General features: G+C 43.4%; 1 protein-coding gene across 1 annotated transcript in view; it reads right to left on the bottom strand.

Annotated features, from left to right (window-relative positions):
- The window catches only part of LOC132528066 (dehydrogenase/reductase SDR family member 2, mitochondrial-like), a 165265-nt gene that overhangs the window by 125268 nt on the left and 17682 nt on the right, over positions 1-22315 (bottom strand). The window contains 1 exon segment of the mRNA XM_060164087.1: positions 233-253. Within this exon segment, the coding sequence (XP_060020070.1) occupies positions 233-253 (21 nt within the window).

Consider the following 22315-nt stretch of genomic DNA (forward strand, 5'->3'; position numbering starts at 1 on the left):
TCGTTCTCTGTCCACTAGTTATTGGATTGTATGTCTGGTTTTTATTGATTTTAAGGGTTATTTGAATATTCTGAATGCTAATCCTTTTTGATAGACTACTCTCTTTCCCCCTACTTTTTGTAATCATCTGATGTCCAGGTTATCACTCTTTATTCCTTGTTCATCCTAAAATTTTAGCACCTTGTTCATTGTCTCTCTTTCCAGCACGAGCACTGCCTTAATTATTAGGGACTTCAATATTCACAAGGATGATCTTCTTAGTTCCTGATCCCCTCCCCCAAGCCACACACTCCACAGTCATGCCACAGACCTTGCCATTAGCATTGCCTTCATTATCTTGATGACAAGCATCCCACTCCTTCAGTGTTTATCCTTCAACACACTCTCTCCAACAGCCCGACTTCAATAATTCTGCAACCCTAATGGAACCTGCTATCCATTGACCTGCCAATATTTTACATCCCCTACCCCTTCATGTCCCCACCTCATACCTTATCTGGCTTAGAATCCACATTCCATCATTATAGTCACTTCTTTGTATGTGTAGTTGTTCCTTTGCTCCTCTCTTCCTCCCTTGAACTTTTCTGGAAAAAAAAAAAAACCAACATTGAATAAACATTACATAATATTTAATAATAAAAATTACATAATTTAAAAGGGATTAAATTATCAAGAAGATGTAACTATCCTAAATGTGTATGTATCTAAAAACAGAGCTTCAAAATAGATAAAGTAAAAACTGATAGAATTAGGAGAAATAGGAAAATCTGCATTTATAGTTCAAGACTTCAACACTCCTCTCTCAGTAACAGATAGAGCAAGTAAATGGAAAATCAGAGAGGATGTGGAAGACATGAACAATGCTATCAACCAGCTTGACCTAACTAACATGTATAAAACACCCTACACAGGAGTAGAATATATGTTTTTTTTCCCCAGGCGCACATGGGACACTCATCCTGATAGATCATATTCTGGACCATAAAACAAATCTCAAGAAATTTAACAGGATTGAAATCATACAAGTATATTCTCTGGCCTCAAGAAGATTAAACTAGAAGTAAATAACAAGGATACCTGGAAAATTCTTAAATGTCTGGACATTAAAAATGTACTGCTAAGTATTCAACATCAAAAAAGAAATCATCAGAGAAATTAGAAAATATTTTAATAGAATGAAAATGAAAGCAGAATATGTCAAACTTTGGTGGATGCAAACTAGTATCATAGTTCTCTCACGTGTGTTCTCTCTCCCCTGCAAAACAGTTTGTGTATAAAAAAAGAACGATCCACTTCTAGTTGGCTAAATACGTCTATAAAACCATCTTGTCATAGTGCTTTTATTGAGAGGAAGCAGGGAGACTGAATTTGACTAGTGATTCTTTTTCTCTAATTTTTTTTTCAAGTTCTCTTGGTACCAAACAATCTGTTTGTTCTGCCACTGATAAGATTGCTCCTACATTTGCACTTAAGGTGGTGCTAACAAGGGGAAGAGGACCCTCACTGGAATGCAGACCACTGCGTGGGCACAGCAATACCCAGCAAGCCTCTATGGGATGACGAGAGGGTCAGGGGACTCCTGCCTTCTCTCGACAACTCGGCCCTGTAAGTGATCCCTTTCCTGATGAAGTCTACTCCTTAACCCATTCTAGATGACGTGGAATTCATCCACAACCTTGACACACAACAGGTGGGCACCAGCGATGGACACATCTCGCCAAATACTATTTGTACCTTCTCTCCTTTCCTTCCTCTGGTTTTCCCAGAGGTTTGTCATTAGTCATCTTTAAAGAAACAGCGCTTAGTTTCGCCCATCATCCCTACAATTTCTTCTTTCTAAGGAGATGGGAGGATGCTGGTCGTGGTTTGGTTTGGTGTTGTAGTTGCTTGGTTTGTTGGTTAGTTGGTTTTCAGTCTCCCTCCCACTCCATTCCACCCGCCTCTCAGTTCCCCTCACCAGTGGCAACTTATGTGCTTATATGAGGAACTACATACATTTATCAATCACACTTATATAGTTTTAACTCCTTTTCATAAAAGAGCAACATACTGTGCACACTGTCCCACCCATTATATATTTCACTAACTAATATATTTTGGAGATCATGATGAATCACTACAAAATGAGATTCCTCATTCTTTTTAATAGTTACAAATAGTATTTGTATTTTATGGATGTTTGCTATAACGGACTCAATATTTTGCTTTTATAACTACTGCAATTAATAGCATTTTTCATACATAATTTTGCTGTATCTATAGAAGAAATTAGGAGAAATAAAACTGGCAGGTCAAAAGGTATACGCTTTTGTTATTTTATTAGATATTGCCAAATTGTCCACCATAGATGTTATACCAGTTTGCACTGCTGCTTGCAATGTGTGAGACAATGTTTCATCACACCCTAAACACAGGCTAACCTAGTGTTTAATCAATTTATTGGATCGTTACCAACCCGATAATTTTTAAATGGTATTTCAGTTTAAAACTGCATTTCTGGAAATTCCCTGGCAATCTAGTGGTTAGGACTCTGTGCTTTCACGGCCGAGGGCATGGGTTCAATCCCTGGTCAGGGAACTAAGATCCTGCAAGCCGTGTGGTGTGGCCAAAATAATAATAATAAAAAAAAATTTTTTTAAAACTGTATTTCTTTCTATACTAGTGAAATTGAACATTTTCTGTGAATGTCCATTCATTTTCCTTAACCATTTTTTCTAAGAGTTCTTGTTTTTTTCTTATTGATTTGTAGAGGTTCTTTATGCATTAGGAAAATTAGGCCTTAGTCTATAATATGAGTTGCAAATACTTTCCTCTAGTTTGTTATTTGTATTTTAACTTTTCTTGCAAATAAATAAAGCCCTCTTGGTGGACTCTTCCCTATAGAGTTATGAATCATGTGCTATCCCTTTTTATTCTCATTAATTCTTTATTGTCTTAAATTTTATATGGTCTGATTTAATATTGCTACTCCGGCTTTCTCTTGGTTAGTAATCACCCAGTATATCTTTTTCCATCCTTATGTTTACAACCTCCACAATCACTCTTTCCACTCAGCCTCCTGTAATCAGCATATAACTGGATTGTATATTCCTTTTTAAATCTAACCTGCGAGTTGTTTAATAGATGAGTTTATCTACTTCTCATTTATTGTGATTAGCAATAAATTTACCATATTTTATTGTGTTTTCTGTTTATCAACTGTATGTTTACCTAGGGCTGCTCTAACAAATAACTACAAACTTCAAAAAACAGAAATTTATTTTCTCACAGTTCTGGAGGCCCGAAGTCTGAAATCAAGGTGTTGGCATGGCTGAGTTCCTTCCAGAAACTCTCGGGGAGATTCCATTCCTTGCCTCATCCAGCTTCTGGTGGCTACTGGCATCCCTAGAATTGTTGCTACATCACTCCCATCCTGCCTCTGTCTTCATATTACCATCAACTCCTCACCCTGTGTGCCTCTGGACAGTTATCACTGGGTTTAGGTCACACCCAGATAATTGAGGATGATCTCATCTAGGGATCCTTTATTTTTTATTTATTTATTATTTTTTTTTTTTTGCGGTACGCGGGCCTCTCACTGTTGTGGCCTCTCCCGTTGCAGAGCACAGGCTCCAGACGTGCAGGCTCAGCGGCCATGGCTCACGGGCCCAGCCGCTCTGCGGCATGTGGGATCTTCCTGGACCAGGGCGCGAACCCGTGTCCCCTGCATCGGCAGGCGGACTCTCAACCACTGCGCCACCAGGGAAGCCCTAGGGATCCTTAATTTAATTACATGTGCAGAGACCTTTTTTTTGCAGATAAGGTTGCATTCACAAATTCCAGGAATTAGGACAGGGACATATCTCTGGGGGAGGGGCTATCATTCAAGTCCATCCTTATTCTTTCTTCTTTGCTTTTTAAAATTTTTGGCTCTTTTCTTGACTAATGTCAGGTTGATAAAGGTTTATCTTTTTACCTCTGATTGTTCAGAAGCTATGGCTATTTACATTAATTTTGGTAACTGTCCTTAAATTTTAACATATAGATAGCCATAAAATTTTCTAATAAAATCTAATTTTTAAAGTATTTCTGTCCTTTCACAAAGTAGACCCCAAAATTAGCGTACTTTCATTTCCCATTGAATAACCCCCAGCCCTATCCTCTTTGTTATTTTGTCTAGAACACTGGTGTCCAAAAATTCCAAATACCCAATTAATAAACTCTGAGCATACAGCTGCAATGTATGTTTTTGTTTATTTAGAGTTTATATAATGTATCACTTAACATATTACATAATTTATAAAATATATACAAAAATATAAAAAGGAAGAAATAGGATATAAAGATAAAAATTCTAATATTTTTCCTGAACACCAAGAGATCATTTTGCTAACCCTCTGGGTTGCATGCACTCCATTTTGGATACCACCTGTTTAGAGACTTTATTTTACTTTCAAAATAACACATAAAGTATATTAACAAGCAATTTCCTGTCAATTAAAAATTACACTTACCAAAATATTTTACAAAATTCAATAATTACCGTTGCTTCTTTTTTTAAAAAAATAAATTTATTTATTTTTATTTTTGGCTGCATTAGGTCTTCATTGCTGTGAGCGGGCTTTCTCTAGTTGCGGTGAGAAGGGGCTACTCTTCGTTGCAGTGTGTGGTCTTCTCACTACAGCGGCTTCTCTTGTTGCAGAGCATGGGCTCTAGGCATGGGGCTTCAGTAGTTGTAGCTCGTGGGCTCAGTAGTTGTGGCTCACTGGCTCCAGAGCGCAGGCTCAGCAGTTGTGGCGTCTGGTCTTAGTTGCTCCGCGGCATGTGGGATCTTCCTGGGCCAGGGCTCGAACACGTGTTCCCTGCATTGGCAGATGTAGTCTTAACTTCTGCGCCACCAGGGAAGCCCTACCATTGCTTCTTTTTTCCTACACCTTCTCTCTCAGTTTGCCTTCATTTAGTAATGTCTTCTGGTTTTCCAGTAGACATATTTTGAGACTTTCAGACTTTTCTTTTTTTGTGTCTGCACCATAGAATCGTCTCTACTGTGTCTCTTTGACAGGACTGTCAAAGACTGTCTTTCTTTTTTTCTAATTCTACTTTCAATGTAACAGTGTAATGAAGTGATTAAGCTCTGTGGAATCAGATTGCTACTCTGTTTTTGAATCCTTGCTCTACCGATGACACCCTGTGAGAAGCTGGGCAAGTTATTTCACCTCGGTTTCCTCATTTGTGTATGATAATAATAATATTCGCACTTCATGGGATTATCGAGCTGATTAGATGAAATTTAATGGCTTACTATGTTTAAAGCATCAAGATTTGTGCCTGGCACTTATTAAGTACTTAATAGAGTTAGCTATTTATATTTCTAATTTTGCTGAACTGAAGTCAGAAGACATAGTTGGTTCTCTGTCTCTCTCTCTCTCTCTTTCTCTGTCGAGTGGAAAATTTTATTGACATTTTTCTGTGGCCTGATTTGTAAAGAATTCTGTGGGTATATTCTTGTGTATTTGGTTTGCAGAATAAAGAGCTGCAAGCAAAGCCAAGATCAGCTCTCCCTCTAAGGACTAGAAACACCGGACAAAATACTTTTTATGCATTTTAAGGTATTAGAAAGCTATCAAAGTTACTGGGCTCAGATCCGGGGATCAATAGGAGAATAGGTAAATACAACTTGGAATATATCCATAAAATTGAAAAATTATGCAGTATTAAAATGGAGCAACTAGATCTGTATGTATCAACATGGATAAATTAAAAAACATTAAGTGAAAAGTACAAGATGCAAAATATTATATGCAGTCTGATATTAATTATGTAAAACATCATACAGTTACTATATATTTTCTGTAAATACAAATATTTGAATAAAAAAAGGCTTAGGTCTGGAAGGAAAAATACTAAGTTCTTGAGTTTGGATAACTTGGGTGTGAGGGAGAGGGATGAGACAATGGGAATGTTGCCAAAGGGGATTTAGTGTGAACAGATAGGCAAAATGTGGTCTATACATACAATGGAATATTATTCAACCTAAAAAGGAAGGAAATTCTGACATATGTGACAATATGGATGAACCTTGAGGACATTATGCTAAGTGAAATAAGCCAATCACAAAATGACAAATACGGTAGATTCCACTTACATGAGGCTCTTAGAGGAGTCAAATTCCTAGAGGCAGGAAGTAGAAGGATGGTTGTCAGGGGCTGGGGGAGGGGAGAAATGGAGAGTTATTGTTTAACAGATATAGAGTTTCAGTTTTACAAGATGAAAAGAGCTATGGGGATGAATGATGGTAATGGCTGCACATTATGGATGTACTTAATACCAATGAACTGGACTCTCAAAATGATTAAGATGGTAAATTTTATGTTATGTGCATTGAGCAACCATTTTTAAAGGACTTAGCAGTATCTATAATATTTTAAATTTTTTTAAACTAATTTTTAAAAGACTGAAATGAAAATAGAATAAAACAGGTAATTATGTTACACTTAGCTAATCTATAAAGTGCTGTTAGAAGTATAAAGGAGGGCACGACAAAATGTACCCTAATGGGATTTGGATATACCATCAGGTTATGGGGGCCACAGGGAGGGGCCAGCGGAACCTGATGTCTGCTTATTAATGACAGCTACATCTGTGAGGACTTGTTATATGCCTTATTTTCTGTATATCCAAGGCTCTGGGTTCACTATCTCATTTAATTCTCACGGCAGCCTTTTGAGTTAGGTATTATTTTTGTTCCCACTTGACGGGTGGAAAATCTAAAGATCAGTGAATATAAATAATTTGTCAAAGTGACAAAGGAAGTAAGCAGTGGAGCTATAATTTATATCCAGGTGTGTCCAACCCCAGCCTCCTAACCTCTCTGCTACAATTTTGGTTTTCTTGTAAACTGAAGTAAATGTCCATACACTTATCATGGCATTAAGATATAATCCAGGGGACTTCACTGGTGGTTCCGTGGCTAAGGCTCCATGTTTCCAACGCAGGGGGCCCCTGTTTGATCCCTGGCCAGGGAACTAGATCCCACATGCCGCAACCAAAAGTTTGCATGCCTCAACTAAAGATCCTGCATGTGGCAACGAAGATCCCACATGCCACAGCTAAGACCCGGTGCAGCCCAATAAATAAACATTTTTATATAAAAAAAAGGATATAATCCAAAGCAATAACTATGGAAGAATATGTGAGATATTTGTTCATTAACATGACTGTGTCCTTAGACCCAGAAAGATAAAACTTGTAGATGCCTGCCCTCTGAGACTCAAACCAGTAAAAAGAAATCTTTAATGGATGAGAGTAGCTAGCTAAAGAATTCACTTTAGGGAACAGATCAAAGTCAGAAGAGACAAGTGCATACACACTTTAATCAGGATGTCTAGAGTGAAGTCACGTGAAGGCATAATTGATGGGAGCGATTTGGATTTTTAAATGTTTATATTCTTTGATGCAGTGATTCTACTTTTTGGAATCTATACTAGAGGCATAATACTAAATACTTAAAAGAGCTTAGTCCATAAATACATTCACCATAAAATGATTGATAATAGTAAAAATGAAAGTCAATCTAAATATCTAACACTAGTACAATGGTCAGGAAAATGAAATCCCCATATGATAGAAAGTATGAACCTCCCATACACATACACACATATATGAAGAGTTTGTTATTGTTAAACAACTTGTGTTGTTTATATTGTTATACATGTGTAAAAGACAACATGCAAATTACATGAGGAATTCCGATCAGAGCCAGGGTGACCCTCCTGCTAACAAATACAGAGAGATACTGCATAACAGATAATAATATTAGAAATATGTAGTTGAGGAAGGAAATTAATAAAAAGCAATTTTATGATAAAATAATAGGAATTAATAAATAATAGGAAAATTTCAAGTCCCAGAAACAAATAGGGAAACCAAAGCCATCAGGTAAAGAAGGTGAAACTAGGGCCATCAGTGGAGTGTTGGACCTGGAAATAGACCCTTAGGGTCCAGGGTTGGGGCTTTAATATCCACATGGGGATGGAAATGAGGCTTCAGGTCCATGAAAATCAGGGACCTTATTTTGACCTAATTCCCTCTAAAACAGAGGCTAAAGCAAGAAGGAAAGAGTTCAAGCATTATTTGGTTTATTAGTCAAGGTTCTCCAGAGAAACAGAACTGATAAGATGCGGATTTACATAAAAAGTGATTTATTTTAAGGAATTGGCGATTGCAATGATGGGCTGACAAGTCCAAAATCTGCAGGGTGGGCCAGCAGGCTGGAAGCCCAGGGTGGGGTTGATGCTGCATTTCGCTCCAAAGACTGTCTGCTGCAGAAACCTCTCCTGCTCAAGAGAGGTCAGCCCTTTGTTCTATACAGACCTTCAGTTGATTGGATGAGGCCCACCCACATTATGGGGCAGAGTCTGCTTTCCTCAAAGTCCACTGATTTACATGTTTATTTCATTCCCCAAATATCCTCCCAAATATATAAATTTATCTCCTCACAGAATAATGTTTAATCACATGACTGGGCACCATGGTCCAGGCAGGTTGAAGCATAAAATTAACCATTACATTGGGGAAGTGCAAACAGAGAGCAGCAAGGCTGAAAAAAGGAGAAGCAAAGCAAGGAAATGTGAGGAGGTGTGAAACGGTGCGCTGTCCTTCTGGCTGACACTTTATGCTAAGCATCAAAGATCACAGAAGGTTACTCAGCAAGCCTGTCTGGCTGGCATATGGTTCTTCTCCCAACAGGCTGCAAAGAGACATGATAGCCATGGGAGGGAGGAGGAAGAGGAATTTATCTGCCAATCTCCCTCTCATCTCTTGCTTTCCATTAGTGAAATTTCAGTCCACAGGAAGTTAACTCCCCAACGCCCCCTGGGGTTGTCAGGTGGCTCTTTCTGCAGTGAGAGTCAGTGTGACGTTCCATCCAAGTCTGGATGTGGTGGGAGGAGCCAGAAACTCTGGGTTCGTGGATGTTCAGCCTGGCTGTCTGGTGGCAATCAAGGTGAAGGACTTACTGTTCCCAGAGAAAGTGATGGTCAGCCCCTGGTAGTGTCAGCAGAGGCCAGGAGGCTGTCGGTACCGAGGAAATCTGAGGGTGAACATAGATTTGAATAAAATATAATCCAGCCCTTGAACCACTCAGAGTCACTCATTCCCCTTGTATTGACTCCCATAGTACATTGTAGGGACTCCATTTCTTGTGAGTACAAGATGCTCTCACTCCTTCCCCAAGCAGGAGGCATGGGGTCCAATCAGTAGTCACAGAGTCCCTTAAGGTGGTGGCCAGTTGCAATGCCCTGGAAGAATTCAGATACAAGAGTCAGAAACAAGAGTTTTTGCTGTTGCACCTGGTCCCAGACCATAACTGATAATAATCATCTCTCTCCTCCACCACCCATTCTAAATATCCCTTATCTCCTGACCTCATTTAGGCTGGTCCAGATTGATTGCCAGGTAGTGTAACCCAGACCTTCAGGCTCCTTTTCTTCCTGCCCTTGGTGGGTTGTACTTGCTGTGATTCCCATGATTATTCCCATGGTTATGTAGTTGCTGTAATTCCTGTGTTATTATAGGAGATAGGAGTACTAAGAGACACCCAAATCAACACCCTGAGTTCTGGAAATTCTCTTTGCTTCTCCCTTGCATAGAAGTAACCCTAGTTCCTCATGCCAATCAGGATTGATCACCCAACCAGCACAATAAGTCCTTCCTTTGCTTCCTGGTCCACTGTGGCCAGGTAGAAAAGTGGCCAGATGATATCTACCACTCCTGATTTGGGGGGCCTATTCTCAGAAAGGTCACATTCCTGTTAGGTGACCCTTTCTTTCCATACAGCTACCTCCCCTGGGTTCCAGTAGCTGCTCCCTGCCCTTGCCCCTTTAGAATAGGCAGAATAATAGCACCCAAGGATGTCCATCTCCTAATTCCCAGAACCTGTGAGAATATTAGTTTATATGGCAAGGGGAGGATTAAGGTTGCAGATGGAACTAAGGTTGCTGATCATTTGGCTTTAAAATAAGGAGGTTATCCTGGATTATCCAGGTTGGCCCAGTGTCATCAGAAGGATCCTTTAAAAGTGGAGGAGAGGGCTTCCCTGGTGGCGCAGCAGTTGAGACTCCGCCTGCCGATGCAGGGGACACGGGTTCGTGCCCCGGTCCAGGAAGATCCCACATGCCGCGGAGTGGCTGGGCCCGTGAGCCATGGCTGCTGAGCCTGCGCGTCCGGAGCCTGTGCTCCGCAACGGAAAACATGAAAAAAAAGAAAAGTGGAGGAGAGAAGCAGAGAGTCAGAAGTGGGGAAATGACATCATTGGAAAGCCAGCCATTGCTGGCTTTGAAGATGGAAGGGGGCCGGGAACCAAAGAACGTGCAAAAATCAAGGAAACCATTCTTCCTTAGAACTTCCCAGCCCTGTTCACACCTTGATTTTAGCCCAGTGAGACCCACTTCACAATTCTGACCCCTTAAAAATGTGAGATAATACATTCGTGTTGTTTTAAGGCACTAGACTTGTGTTAACATTTTATAACACCAACAAATATATCCCTTAGCGTCACTGCAGGCCCAAGGGCACTGCACCATCCTAGTCGGTTTCCTAAACCCCTTAAACCTTTGAGGGGTGTTTAATAAAAAAAACTGTTTACAGTTACCCAGTTTGAGTTATTACCCATTTCCTGCTGAGACTCTAAACTGATACTGAGCCCAAAGCATCATTGCCAGGATTCGAGTGTCCTCAGCCACAGGAAGGGAGAACAAACTTGTCCAAAGAATTAAAGGGGCAGCTAATTAAAGTTCTTGCCGAGGTGTCCTAAAGGCACCCGTGAAAAGCCTAGCCCTCAGGTAGCCAGTGAACCTAATTTCACTCACCCCTCTCCTCCAAGTCTCTCACCTCTCTTCTTGCAATCTCGAGGAAAGAACCCTGGACTAAGAATCGGGAGTTCTGCTCTATAATCTGGCCTTTGCCATTGAGTGTCTTTGGGAAGAGCAGCTAATTTCTCTGCGCCATGACTATTTCATCTGTTAAAAGGTGAGCTTGGAGTCATAGTCCCTCAGCAAGCCATTCCATCTCTGACATTATTAATCTGTATAATTTCATATTACCCTGACCTTCCATCCTCTCCCCTGTGGCCCACGGGACTTCAGGTTTCATTGCCGAGGTCCTCCCGGCAGCATTAGCTGGGCTGTGCTGCAATAACCAGCCTTCCATGGTTTGGAGAACAGGGTGTTGATTTCTCTCACATGTGTCCCTCCAGGGCAGTTCCAGGTCAGAAAGGCTGGGTTGAGAATGGGGGTGGGAGTTCTGTTCCATAAAGTCACTCGGGTACCCAGACTAATGGCAACTCTGCCATCTTCAACACGGAGGTTTCACCATTGTTGTGGTTGTTTCCATCTCAGTCAACCAGACAAGGGAAAAGGAGCAAGGAAGAGAATTTGTTGGAGTGTTTTACGGGCCAGGACTCAAGTAGCAGACGTCACTTCTGCTCCCATTCCTTCATTTAGAACTCAGTCACATGGCCACACCCAACTGCATGGCAGATATATTGCTGGGAGCCTAAGAAAGAAAGAATCAGTGGATTTGGTGAACAACTGGGTGTCTCTGCCACAAAAGCTCACATGGAACTCTTTCATCTGTCAACTCAGGCCCCTCTGAAGAGCCCAGGAACCCTTACCCAGCTGGCTCCTACCTCCCTCTCTGATTTAATCTAATCTAATCTAATCTCCAGCCACCCACCCACACTCACTCCGTCCTTGTCTCATGGGCCTTCCTCGGATTCCTGAATCCCACCTAGCGCTTGCATTATCCCTTCATTCCACCTGGAATACTACTCTCACCAGGAGGGCTCTTCCTAGCCATTTACATCTTGGCTCCCACATCCCCTCCACAGAGACCCTTCCGTGACCATCATATGCAATGTTATCCCCATCTCCATAGACTTCTATGACATTGTCCTGTTGAGAAATATGGCTGAGACTGTCCAGAATTGAAGGACTACACCAAATATCAAGCAACATAATTAAAGATGAATGCTCACCTCTGCTGGAGACATCAGAGTGCAATCACAGGGCATCAGAGAGAAAGAACAACTTGAAAAAACTTCAGAAGTATCACCTCAGCAAAAAGAAAATGAACCAGAAAGGAAGAATAGAATGCAAGAGGCGGTAGTGGGCCAAAAGCGCAATAAAACACATTGGCACATCTAATCTTTGACTGATGGTAAATCGTAACTATTGAGAGGTTAAAAGCATACAAGAATTTAAATACTAGACAATTATAAGGTAGAATTTAAGAGGAAAGATTGCAGAGGGAAATTAAGTCATGTTACATCTTTAGTGGAGGAGAAGGATCATCATTTTTATTAACTTTTGACTTTTATAGAAAAATATAGTTAGGTATGCACAGTTTTTAAAGTTTTACCTAGCTGCAAAAATGGATGTATAAATAGAAGTCACTACTTCTGATCAGTGAAAGAGACAAGAAAACTTCATTAATCCAACAAAAGGCAAGAATGGAGAAAAGAAAAAGAGAAACAGGGGAGAAAAGGCTGGTAAAGAAAAAACATCTAAATACATCAGGTATGGCAAAAAAAATGCAATCAAACTAAACTCACCTATTTAAAAATGGGGTGTCTCAGATCAGCTTTTTTTTTAAATCCAGCTCAATGCTGTTTAAAGAGACAAGCCTTAAGTGAAGGGCCTCAGAAAGGTCGAAAACAGGAAGCTCATCTATCCTTTTGGCTTCAACCATGACCTCCATGGGAATGACCCGCGTGGAAACCACACCATCACCAGAACCTGCAGCCACAGGTTAACAGGGATAAGCCCACTGTTAGTGGAGGGTAGGGCAGGAAAGGCCAATGACCCAAAAAGTGGGTGAGTCGGTTCAGATTGTGCTTTCTTTTCTGACCAGAGAGTGTAGCAACATGAAAAGCTTTGCTGAGGATGGACAATTGATAATGGTCTGTAAAGAAAATGACAAGCACTAGTAAAAATCCGTCTCCAGCAGCACGGGAGACAATTTATCACAGCAGTTAGGATGTGAGCTTTGTCTCCTCTGGGTGTAACCCTCCTCCCGAGTTTTAGGAATAACTTAGCAAGTTGTTTATCCTCTCCAAGCCTGTTTCTTCACCCATGGAATAAAGACAGTGATGCCACCTCTCTGAGTTTGGGGGAAGGCTGAATTAGGTGACAGTGCCTGGACATGGTAAGCCTTCGGCAAACAGCCTCTATTACCGCTATTACCGATTACCAAGACAAAGACTGGATATAGGGCTTCCCTGGTGGCGCAGTGGTTGAGAGCCCGGCTGCCCATGCAGGGGACACGGGCTCGTGCCCTGGTCCGGGAGGATCCCACATGCCGCGGAGCGGCTGGGCCCGTGAGCCATGGCCGCTGAGCCTGCGCGTCCAGAGGCCGCAGCAGTGAGAGGCACGCGTACCGCAAAAAAAAAAAAAAAAAAAAAAAAAAAAAAAAAAAAGACCGGATATAACATAGTAGTGCCACTCCCAGGGTTAAATACCTCAGGGGTCACCTCAGCCAGGACTTAGTTCTCAGCCCTGATGGTCCAGAATCTCATTTTTTTTCACCTCCAGCAAACCTAATTTACACAAGTGAAAATTACAAGAAACTATGTGCAAACCCAAACATTGTTTTAAGTAAGTATAAGTGCCAAGTAGACAGTGTCTCCCCAGATTCAAGAAGAAATTTCCCTTTCTCTCTCCCTTTCCTTCTCCTAGGGAATCAGGTCCATGGTGTGGCAGGACCACTAAATTCACAGATTGCTTAAAGGTCCTCTGTGGGGGGAAAGGTGTATCCTCTGTACCTTTGCTTTTGGTGTCTTTTCTTCCCCTCCATGGAAGCCGCCCTGGGTCAAGATTCACTCCCCCTGTGACAGGGAGTTGGATGCTGTAAGCACCGACCTGAGCACAACTCCACTGCTACCTTGTCCCCGTTTATCACCCTGAACCCTGTAGATAGAGCTTCTTATTTGTGTGCTCGGGGTTGGTGGGGAACGGTTAGAAGTTCCTGAGCCTGATCCCTGCTAGGATGCAGTCATGTCTGGACATGCCAGGCCACCCAGGACCTTCTGTTTATAAGAGATTCGATGGTAAGGGCACAAAAGAGCACTGGACACTATGGGGGGAAATTAGGAACACAGAGCAGGGTCTGTCTGGAAGATTTATCCTCTGGCCCAGACTCACTGCAGAGAATGCCTGTGCTATTATCACTGTGACCTCTGGGAGACACAGACTCCACTCAGTACTGATACCCAGTGACCAAGTGACACACTCAAAACCTTGGAGGGATTCTCCTCCACAGAATACAACTCTGCACGCCGTGAGTCCACAAGACACAACTTACACTGACAGCTAAGACACATGCAGGATGACATCAATAGGTGTGGTGGGCAACCTCCAAGATGGTCCCAATGATCTTGCCTCTTGGTATCACACCCTTGTCCCCTTCCACATGTGCCATGGTTGAACTCTGTGACCAATAGCATATTGATAGGGACAGAATAAAGGGACAAAAAGTAGGTGATTAAATAGTTAATCCCACTAAGCGATTGTAAGTAGAGAAAAAAAGCTGGGAGACCCCTGTAAGTTAACGATCACTCAAGAAAGCAGGTTTGCTTAACCACAAAACCAAGCCGTCTTGCTTATCAGCAAAACCATGCAACAGAAACATGAAGACATGCCCCAAAACAATAAAAGAATTGCGACTGAGAACCACATCCTGCCCAGTGAAGTCAGTAAGTTAGTGATTCCTAGGACATGCTCCTCTGCGCACAGTAAAACAAAAATATAACGAAAAGGTGACATTATACTGAAACCTGAGATGATTTACCATATTTTAATATATGTTACCACTTTTTTGCTCATTTCCATTGCACCATGACAGTCCCAGTTTGACCATGTAGGAGCAAGAAAACTCCCCCACCCAATGTGGAGGAGGAGCTGATGATAGAAGTGTGACGTCTACTCAAGAATGAGGAAGAAGGGGACTTCCCTGGTGGCACAGTGAGTAAGAATCTGCCTGCCAATGGAGGGGACACAGGTTCAATACCTGGTCTGGGAAGATCCCACATGCCACAGAGAAACAAAGCCCGTGTGCCACAACTACTGAGCCCACGCTCTAGAGCCCATGCTCCACAACAAGAGAAGCCACCGCAATGAGAAGCCCGCACACCACAGTGAAGAGTAGCTCCCACTCTCCACAGCTAGAGAAAGCCCATGCACAGCAACGAAGACCCAACACAGGCAAAAATAAAAATAAATAAAGCAATTGTACTCCAATAAAGATTTTTTTTGTTTGTTTTTTTTTGTGGTATGTGGGCCTCTCACTGTTGTGGCCTCTCCCGCTGCGGAGCACAGGCTCCAGATGCGCAGGCTCAGCGGCCATGGCTCACGGGCCCAGCCGCTCCACGGCATGTGGGATCTTCCCGGACCAGGGCACGAACCCGCGTCCCCTGCATCGGCAGGCGGACTCTCAACCACTGTGCCACCAGGGAAGCCCAAAGATATTTTTTAAAAAGTTTTTTTAAAGAATGAGGAAGAAGGTGGTCTTTTCCCCCTCCCCACTTTTCCTTGATTATAAAAATGTAACCCACTAAGTACTCAGAGCAGTGCAAGGCTCACCTGTCTGCTTGTAAGCCTCGCAAGCATCCTATTCTAATAAAGCACTTCTTACCTATCACTTTGCCTCTCTCTGAATTCTTTCTGTGCTGAGACATAAAGAACTGGAGCTCCTTGGAGCCCCCAGAGACACATTTCTGCAGTTTCAATATGGTAGGAGCCATGGCATGCCACTTCCAAGGCTTGGCCATAAAAGACCAAGATCATGGCATCTCCCTTGCTCCCTCAGATCACTCACTCAAGGGAAAGGCAGCTGTCTGTCTTGAGTAGCCCTATGGAGAAGGCTGCTTGGCGGGAAACTGAGGCTCAGCCACGTAAGTGAGCCCTCTGGAGGTGGACCCACCAGTCCCAGTTCAGCCTTCAGATGGCTGCAGACCTGGCCAACGTCTCTACTGCAACCTCATGGGAGATCCTGAGCCACCAACTAAGCCAGCCTTAGATTCCTGACCCTCAGAAACTGTATGAGATAATAAATGTTGGCTGGTTTAAGCCACTGTAACAATAGATAATAAAATAACATTCTTCTAACAGTTATAAACAAATGGAATTTAATGTAGTAAATCCTACTATGTAAATATGGACAAAACTTTAAATGTATGTAATGGAAAGTAAATGTTTAATAATGCTAAGATATATTCCACATCATGGTGGGGGGAAAGTGTGTTGTCTAACAGATATATTGGGAGGATTTAAGAGATTTCTTTGGAGAAGGCTGATACTTTCTCATTCCCCAATCTCCAGGGAAAGGATAGAAAACTACCTTCCAATGTAAACCTATTGAGAGATGGCTTCCAGGGCCCACTGGAGAGCCTGGTGTGTGTTATCTGCAGTTGGAGGGGATCCGAGACTCCTGCCTAACTCAGGCCTTAGAAAGCTGAAGCTGCCTGTGGCCACAGGGCAGGGGACCTGCATTGCCAGGGTTTGTTAGAGGGTTGAGGGTTTTCCATACAATAAATGTTTGCCGCTCAGCAGAGGGGAAGCCAGGCTGGAGCCATTTTAAGATCTTCCCAAGAATACCACGTGGAGAGTGAAGAGGTTGCAATTGTTGGTGTATTGGTGACCACCGGATCCAGATGGGGTGGGATGCGGGCAGCAGCCAGAGGAACAGAAGCCAGAGGAGGTGGGAGAGTAGGAGGAGGGGAAGATGGGAAGGCGGAGGAGAAGTCTTACCTAAGAATGCAGTGTGAAGTGTCGATTATCATCTTGGTTGGACATTTAAGTTTTTTTATTATGAGGGTGTTTCAGCATGTAAGAAGATACATCACCTAGATTTAATGATTGTTAGTGTTTGTATATTTGCTTCATCTTTTTTTCTAAGGTGTTTTGGGGTAGCTTGCAGACATCAGGGATTCCATATTTCTAGATACTTGAGATTGCTTCTGCAGGGAACAGGGGCGCTTTCTTGCAGCCGCAGCAATACTGTCACACCTAGTGGGGTTAATGGTGATTCTCTGGAGTCTCCTGGTGCCTGACACACATATAGTTTCCTTAACTGTCTCCGAAGTGTCTTACATATATATGTATGTGTATATATATATATAGTTGGTTTGTTCATGTACAGAAAGATAAACAGGAAACTTTTAACTTCTAAATTGAAGCTGTTATTTGTGACTTAAAGTGACACAAGACTTCCCAAAGAAGGAGCAGAATTCCATTCAGGAGTGGAGGAATTTTATCCCTGCTGAATAAATCTGAAAGAAATGACAGAAAACAAGGGGAAATGTGTATTTTCATAATTTCCTAAAAAAGAGAGAAGTTTGCATTTTGTGAAGGTACAGACACTGCCAGAAAGATGCTGTAATAGCTTTATTCACATCTTTGTAACCCAGGTGTTCAGACACTGCACAGGAGTCACATACATTGCTGATGTGTGTGTAAATTGGTACAAAGGCTATGCAGGGTGACGTGGCAGTATCTATCAAAAGCATATGCTCTTTGATCCAACAATCTCTTCTCTAGGATTTATTCTGTACATATCCATGCCATGGGAAATGACCAAGTAAAAGGATATGCCTTGCAGCATTGTTTGCAGAAGATTGGAAACAATTTTCAAGTCCATCAGTGAGGGATTTTATATATATATATATATATATATATATATATATATATATATATATATACACACACACACATATATACACACATATATGTATAATTTACATATACCTATATTTACAACATCTATATATATTTTGCCTTCACCATGCAGCTTGCAGGATCCTAGTTCCCCAACCAGGGATTGAACCCAGGCCCCAGCAGTGAAAACACCAAGTCCTAACCACTGGACCACCAGGGACTTCCCATATACCATATATACTTATATTTACATGGTATATATTATTATATATTATATATGGTATATATAATTGTATATATTATACATATATGGTATAGTGTTCCAGAGCAGGAATACTGTAGAATGCTCTAGGCAACCAGAAAAAATGAAGCTAGATGTACAGATAGACTCTTAAGTGCAGGTGGAGGGGCTGAGTGCACGTGCTGGTGTCATTCCACAGCTTGTCCTCCTTACCCATCCTCCCTTTCTGGCCTCACTCTCTTCCTGAGAGTACAGGCTCTCTTGTTCTCTGGCTCAGGTTGGGTTCAGCCTTTGGGACGCAGGGAGGGAAGAGAGCATGGAATGGGTATTTAGCCCCTGCCTCTTCCCTGGGATACCCCAGCTGGCTGTGTTGCTCATACTGGGTCACTGCGCCATCTCACTCAACTGTTGCTGGCCCTGGCTGGTTACTGCATTCTCCCTGGGCTTCTCCTATGTCCTGCCCACACTTTCGTAAGCAGTCCATTCATTAAAGTCAACTCAAACGACTCGTTATTTGTGCCACCTGTTTTCTGTCAGGGTTCTGACTGATACGGTTTTAGGCACTTATGTAAAAAAAAAAAATGCACGTTGGTGGGGGGCACGGGGGGACATGCGCTTATATATGCTTAGAACATCTCCGGAAACCTGCACAGAAACTGCTAACAGTGGTGCCTCTAGGAAGTGGTGGCCTGGGGAGCAGAAGAAAGGGATATTCACTTTTACTGTATAATTTTTGTTCCTTTTGAATTTTGTACTATATGCATGTATTACTTACAAAATAAGTTTTGTGAATATTTTAATTGAATGAATGTGACATGTAACACTGTTTGTTTTTTGTTTTGTTTTGTTTTTTTGCGGTACGCGGGCCTCTCACTGTTGTGGCCTCTCCCGTTGCAGAGCACAGGCTCCAGACGCGCAGCCTCTGCGGCCATGGCTCACGGGTCCGGCCACTCCGTGGCATGTGGGATCTTCCCGGACCGGGGCACGAACCCGTGTCCCCTGTATCGGCAGGCGGACTCTCAACCACTGCGCCACCAGGGAAGCCTATGACATGTAACATTGTAAGTATAAGGTGTACAGTGCGTTACTTTCATACATTTCTATATGGTAATATGATTGCCGATGTAGCACTATGTATCACATTATACAATTATATTACGATATTATTGTCTGTATTCATTATACTGTGCATCAGCTCTCTACAGCTTATTTTCTACTTGTTTCAAGTTTGTACCCTTAAACACCATCACTCTCATCAGCACCCCCATCCCCGGTCACCATCACTTTACTCTCTGTTTTTTACAGGTTTCACTTTTCTAGATTTCACATATAAGTGATGCCACCAGTACTTGTCTCTGCCTGACTTATCTCACTTAGCATAATGTATTCAAGGCCCATCCATGTTGTCACATACGGGAGGATATCTTTCTTGTGGCTGAATATCAAAAATAAATTTTGGGGCTTCCCTGGTGGCGCAGTGGTTGAGAGTCTGCCTGCCGAGGCAGGGGACACGGGTTCGTGCCCTGGTCCGGGAAGATCCCACATGCCGCAGAGTGGCTGGGCCCGTGAGCCATGGCCGCTGAGCCTGCACGTCCGGAGCCTGTGCTCCGCAGCGGGAGAGGCCACAGCAGTGAGAGGCCCGCGTACCGCAAAATAAATAAATTTTAATTTTTCTTTTACAAAATAATTTAAAAAATAAAGACTGCAGAGGGACAAGGTGACAGAAGGCATCACATGCAGCTGTCCCTGCAGTGCGCAGAGCCCTCCTTCTGTAGGAGCAGCTGCCTCTCCTGGCAGATACTCCAAGCTGCCAACTGAAGAAGGAAGGAAGGAAAGGGGGGAAGGGAGGGAGGAGGGAGGGAGGAAGGGAGGGAGGGGGGAAGGATGGAGGGAGGGAGAAGGGAAGGAGGGAGGGAGGGAGGGGGAAGGAGGGAGGGAGGGAGGGGGATGGAAGGAGGGAGGGAGGGGGAAGGAGGGAGGGAGGGAGGGAGGAGGGAAGGCAAGCATAATTAGCAGGCTTCTTACACTATACACTACAGACAAGGGGTACAATGTTTTGAAAAAAATTGGTACATTTACTCAGAGCATTTTCTGATTGATGCTCATTGGCAGGCGAGGGGCTCAAGCTAAGGGCAGGAATCTCACAGCCCCCATCAGCGTGCACCTTGGCCACACCTTGTCCATCCCCTGTGGAGCTCAGAGTCACAGTGACCAGGATAGAGTCTGCTCGGGATGCTCACTCAGGCCCACTCTTTAATCCCTCTCTGACATCCTTACCACCCCACCTACAGAGCCCTAACCAGCCTTGGCCTGTTAGAGTCATAGCGACAGAGCAGGGAGTCTGGCTGGGGGGCCCGGTCCGCCTGCTCCAGGCTTGTTTCCTCCTCCCGCTTCTCCACCGCTGTGGCCCTTTACTCAGCAAGTCTCTATTTTTATCGTGCTCATTATACTGCAGGGCTCTTCATTTTCATCTCATTATTGTTGGCAGGGTCATCCAGAGGCTTCGTTACCCGGGAGACAGGGAGGGAGGCTGCACACTCAGCTCTTCCCCAGGCGTGGCTAAACCATCATCTGACAATCAGGGTGGGCTCTCTCTTTTCTGACTGTAGGGTGACCGCCAGAGCCCATCAGCTGTTGCAGCTCTTCCTCCTTCCAGAGCATCTGGTTCAATTGCAGTTCCCTGCATTGATCCTTCCCTGCTTATCCAGAAAGGGAGAAACGTGTCTATATTTTATAGGCAGATATATAATTGATAGAGAAAACAGAACATCCATACAAGTCCTCGGTGTGAATATTTCAGAGAAGGAAAGTGTCTAGAGGTAACAGACTGCAGTATTAGGAGCATGTGGAATAGAAACACGCCTGCCCTAAAGAGCACGTGTTGCTGCTACTTCCAAGGGCTGTGGCTAGAGGAGAAGTCTCCAAAGCACATTTGCAGAAAGGCCCCCAGTGCTCTTGCCCCAGACTCCACTGCAGCAACTGGAAACAGACGATGATCTCTAGGAGGTGGCCACGAGGAAAAGGAGGGGCCAAGGCACTGCTGTTGAGAGGAACTGGTGCTTCACCTCTGTCCCCAGCACTGTTTCCATCTGAGGGTCCTGCCCCCACCCTCTCCCTCACACTCTGCTCTCCTATGGCAGGGACAGAGGGGTCCCAAGCCTTCACACCTGTGCCTCTCCTCGTGTGCTGTCTCTGCTGGAGCTGCTCCTTCCCATCCTATAAAACTCCCACGGCAAATGTCGCTTCTTTAGTGAACCCTTCCTGGACCCCTACCCTATACCCCTCGGGCAGAGTTAAACATGCTTTCCTCTGAGATCCTTTGTTCCAGGATTGTTATGGTTGGTTGTTTGCTGCCTGATTGTCCCACTGCTTTTTTTTTTTTTTTTTTTTTTTTTGCGGTACGCGGGCCTCTGACTGTTGTGGCCTCTCCCTGTTGTGGCCTCTCCCGTTGCAGAGCACAGGCTCCGGACGCACAGGCTTAGTGGCCATGGCTCACGGGCCCAGCCACTCCGTGGCATGTGGGATCCTCCCGGACCGGGGCACGAACCCATGTCCCCTGCATCGGCAGGCGGACTCCCAACCACTGCGCCACCAGGGAGGCCCTGTCCCACTGCTTTTATATCACCAGACTTTGCTGGGTGCTTGACGCACAGAGCACAGCTTAGTTGAGTAGTACTGCACCCAGCGTGGTAATTAGAGACAATTATGTAAAGCGCCTAACAACGAATGGTCTGCTTTGTGCCAGGCACTGTGCTGAGAACTTCTCAGGCTCTCTCCCCCTTAATCCTCAGCACAGCCCAAGAGGTGGGTGCTCTTACTCCCCATTCTACAGAGAAAGAGAGTAGATGAAGGTAAGTACCACACTCAAGGCCACGCAGGTAGAAGTGGATAGAAATTCAACTTCAGTCCAAGTCTGTCTGATTCCATAACATTTGCTCATCTCTTAAATTTTTAAATAAAGAAATAATACCCACATGTGGTGAGGAATAAGAAGAATCCAAACTCCATTAAAGGATAAAGAGTAAGCCATCCTCCTACCTAGATCAACAATCCCACTCCCAGAACCAACCACTCTTGTCAACTTCCTTTTTCCTTCTAAAAATAATCTCTGCATACACCCTTTTATAGCTCTCCTCTCATTGCACACGCAGTAGCACACTCTATACACTGTGCCACACCTTGCGTTTTTCCCTTTTAACTTTTATCTTGGAGTTTTTATCTTGGAGTAGTTACAAACCTATGCCCATGTTTGGTTTTTTTTTTTTTTTTTTAATTTTAAAGATACATTTCCCTGGAGGTCCAGTGGTTAAGACTTCACCTTCCGATGCAAGAGGTGCAGGTTTGATCCCTGGTCGGGGGAGCTAAGATCCCACATGCCTCGCGGCCA

This window comes from Lagenorhynchus albirostris, chromosome 1, assembly GCF_949774975.1.
Source record: "Lagenorhynchus albirostris chromosome 1, mLagAlb1.1, whole genome shotgun sequence".
Classification (NCBI taxonomy): Eukaryota; Metazoa; Chordata; class Mammalia; order Artiodactyla; family Delphinidae; genus Lagenorhynchus; species Lagenorhynchus albirostris.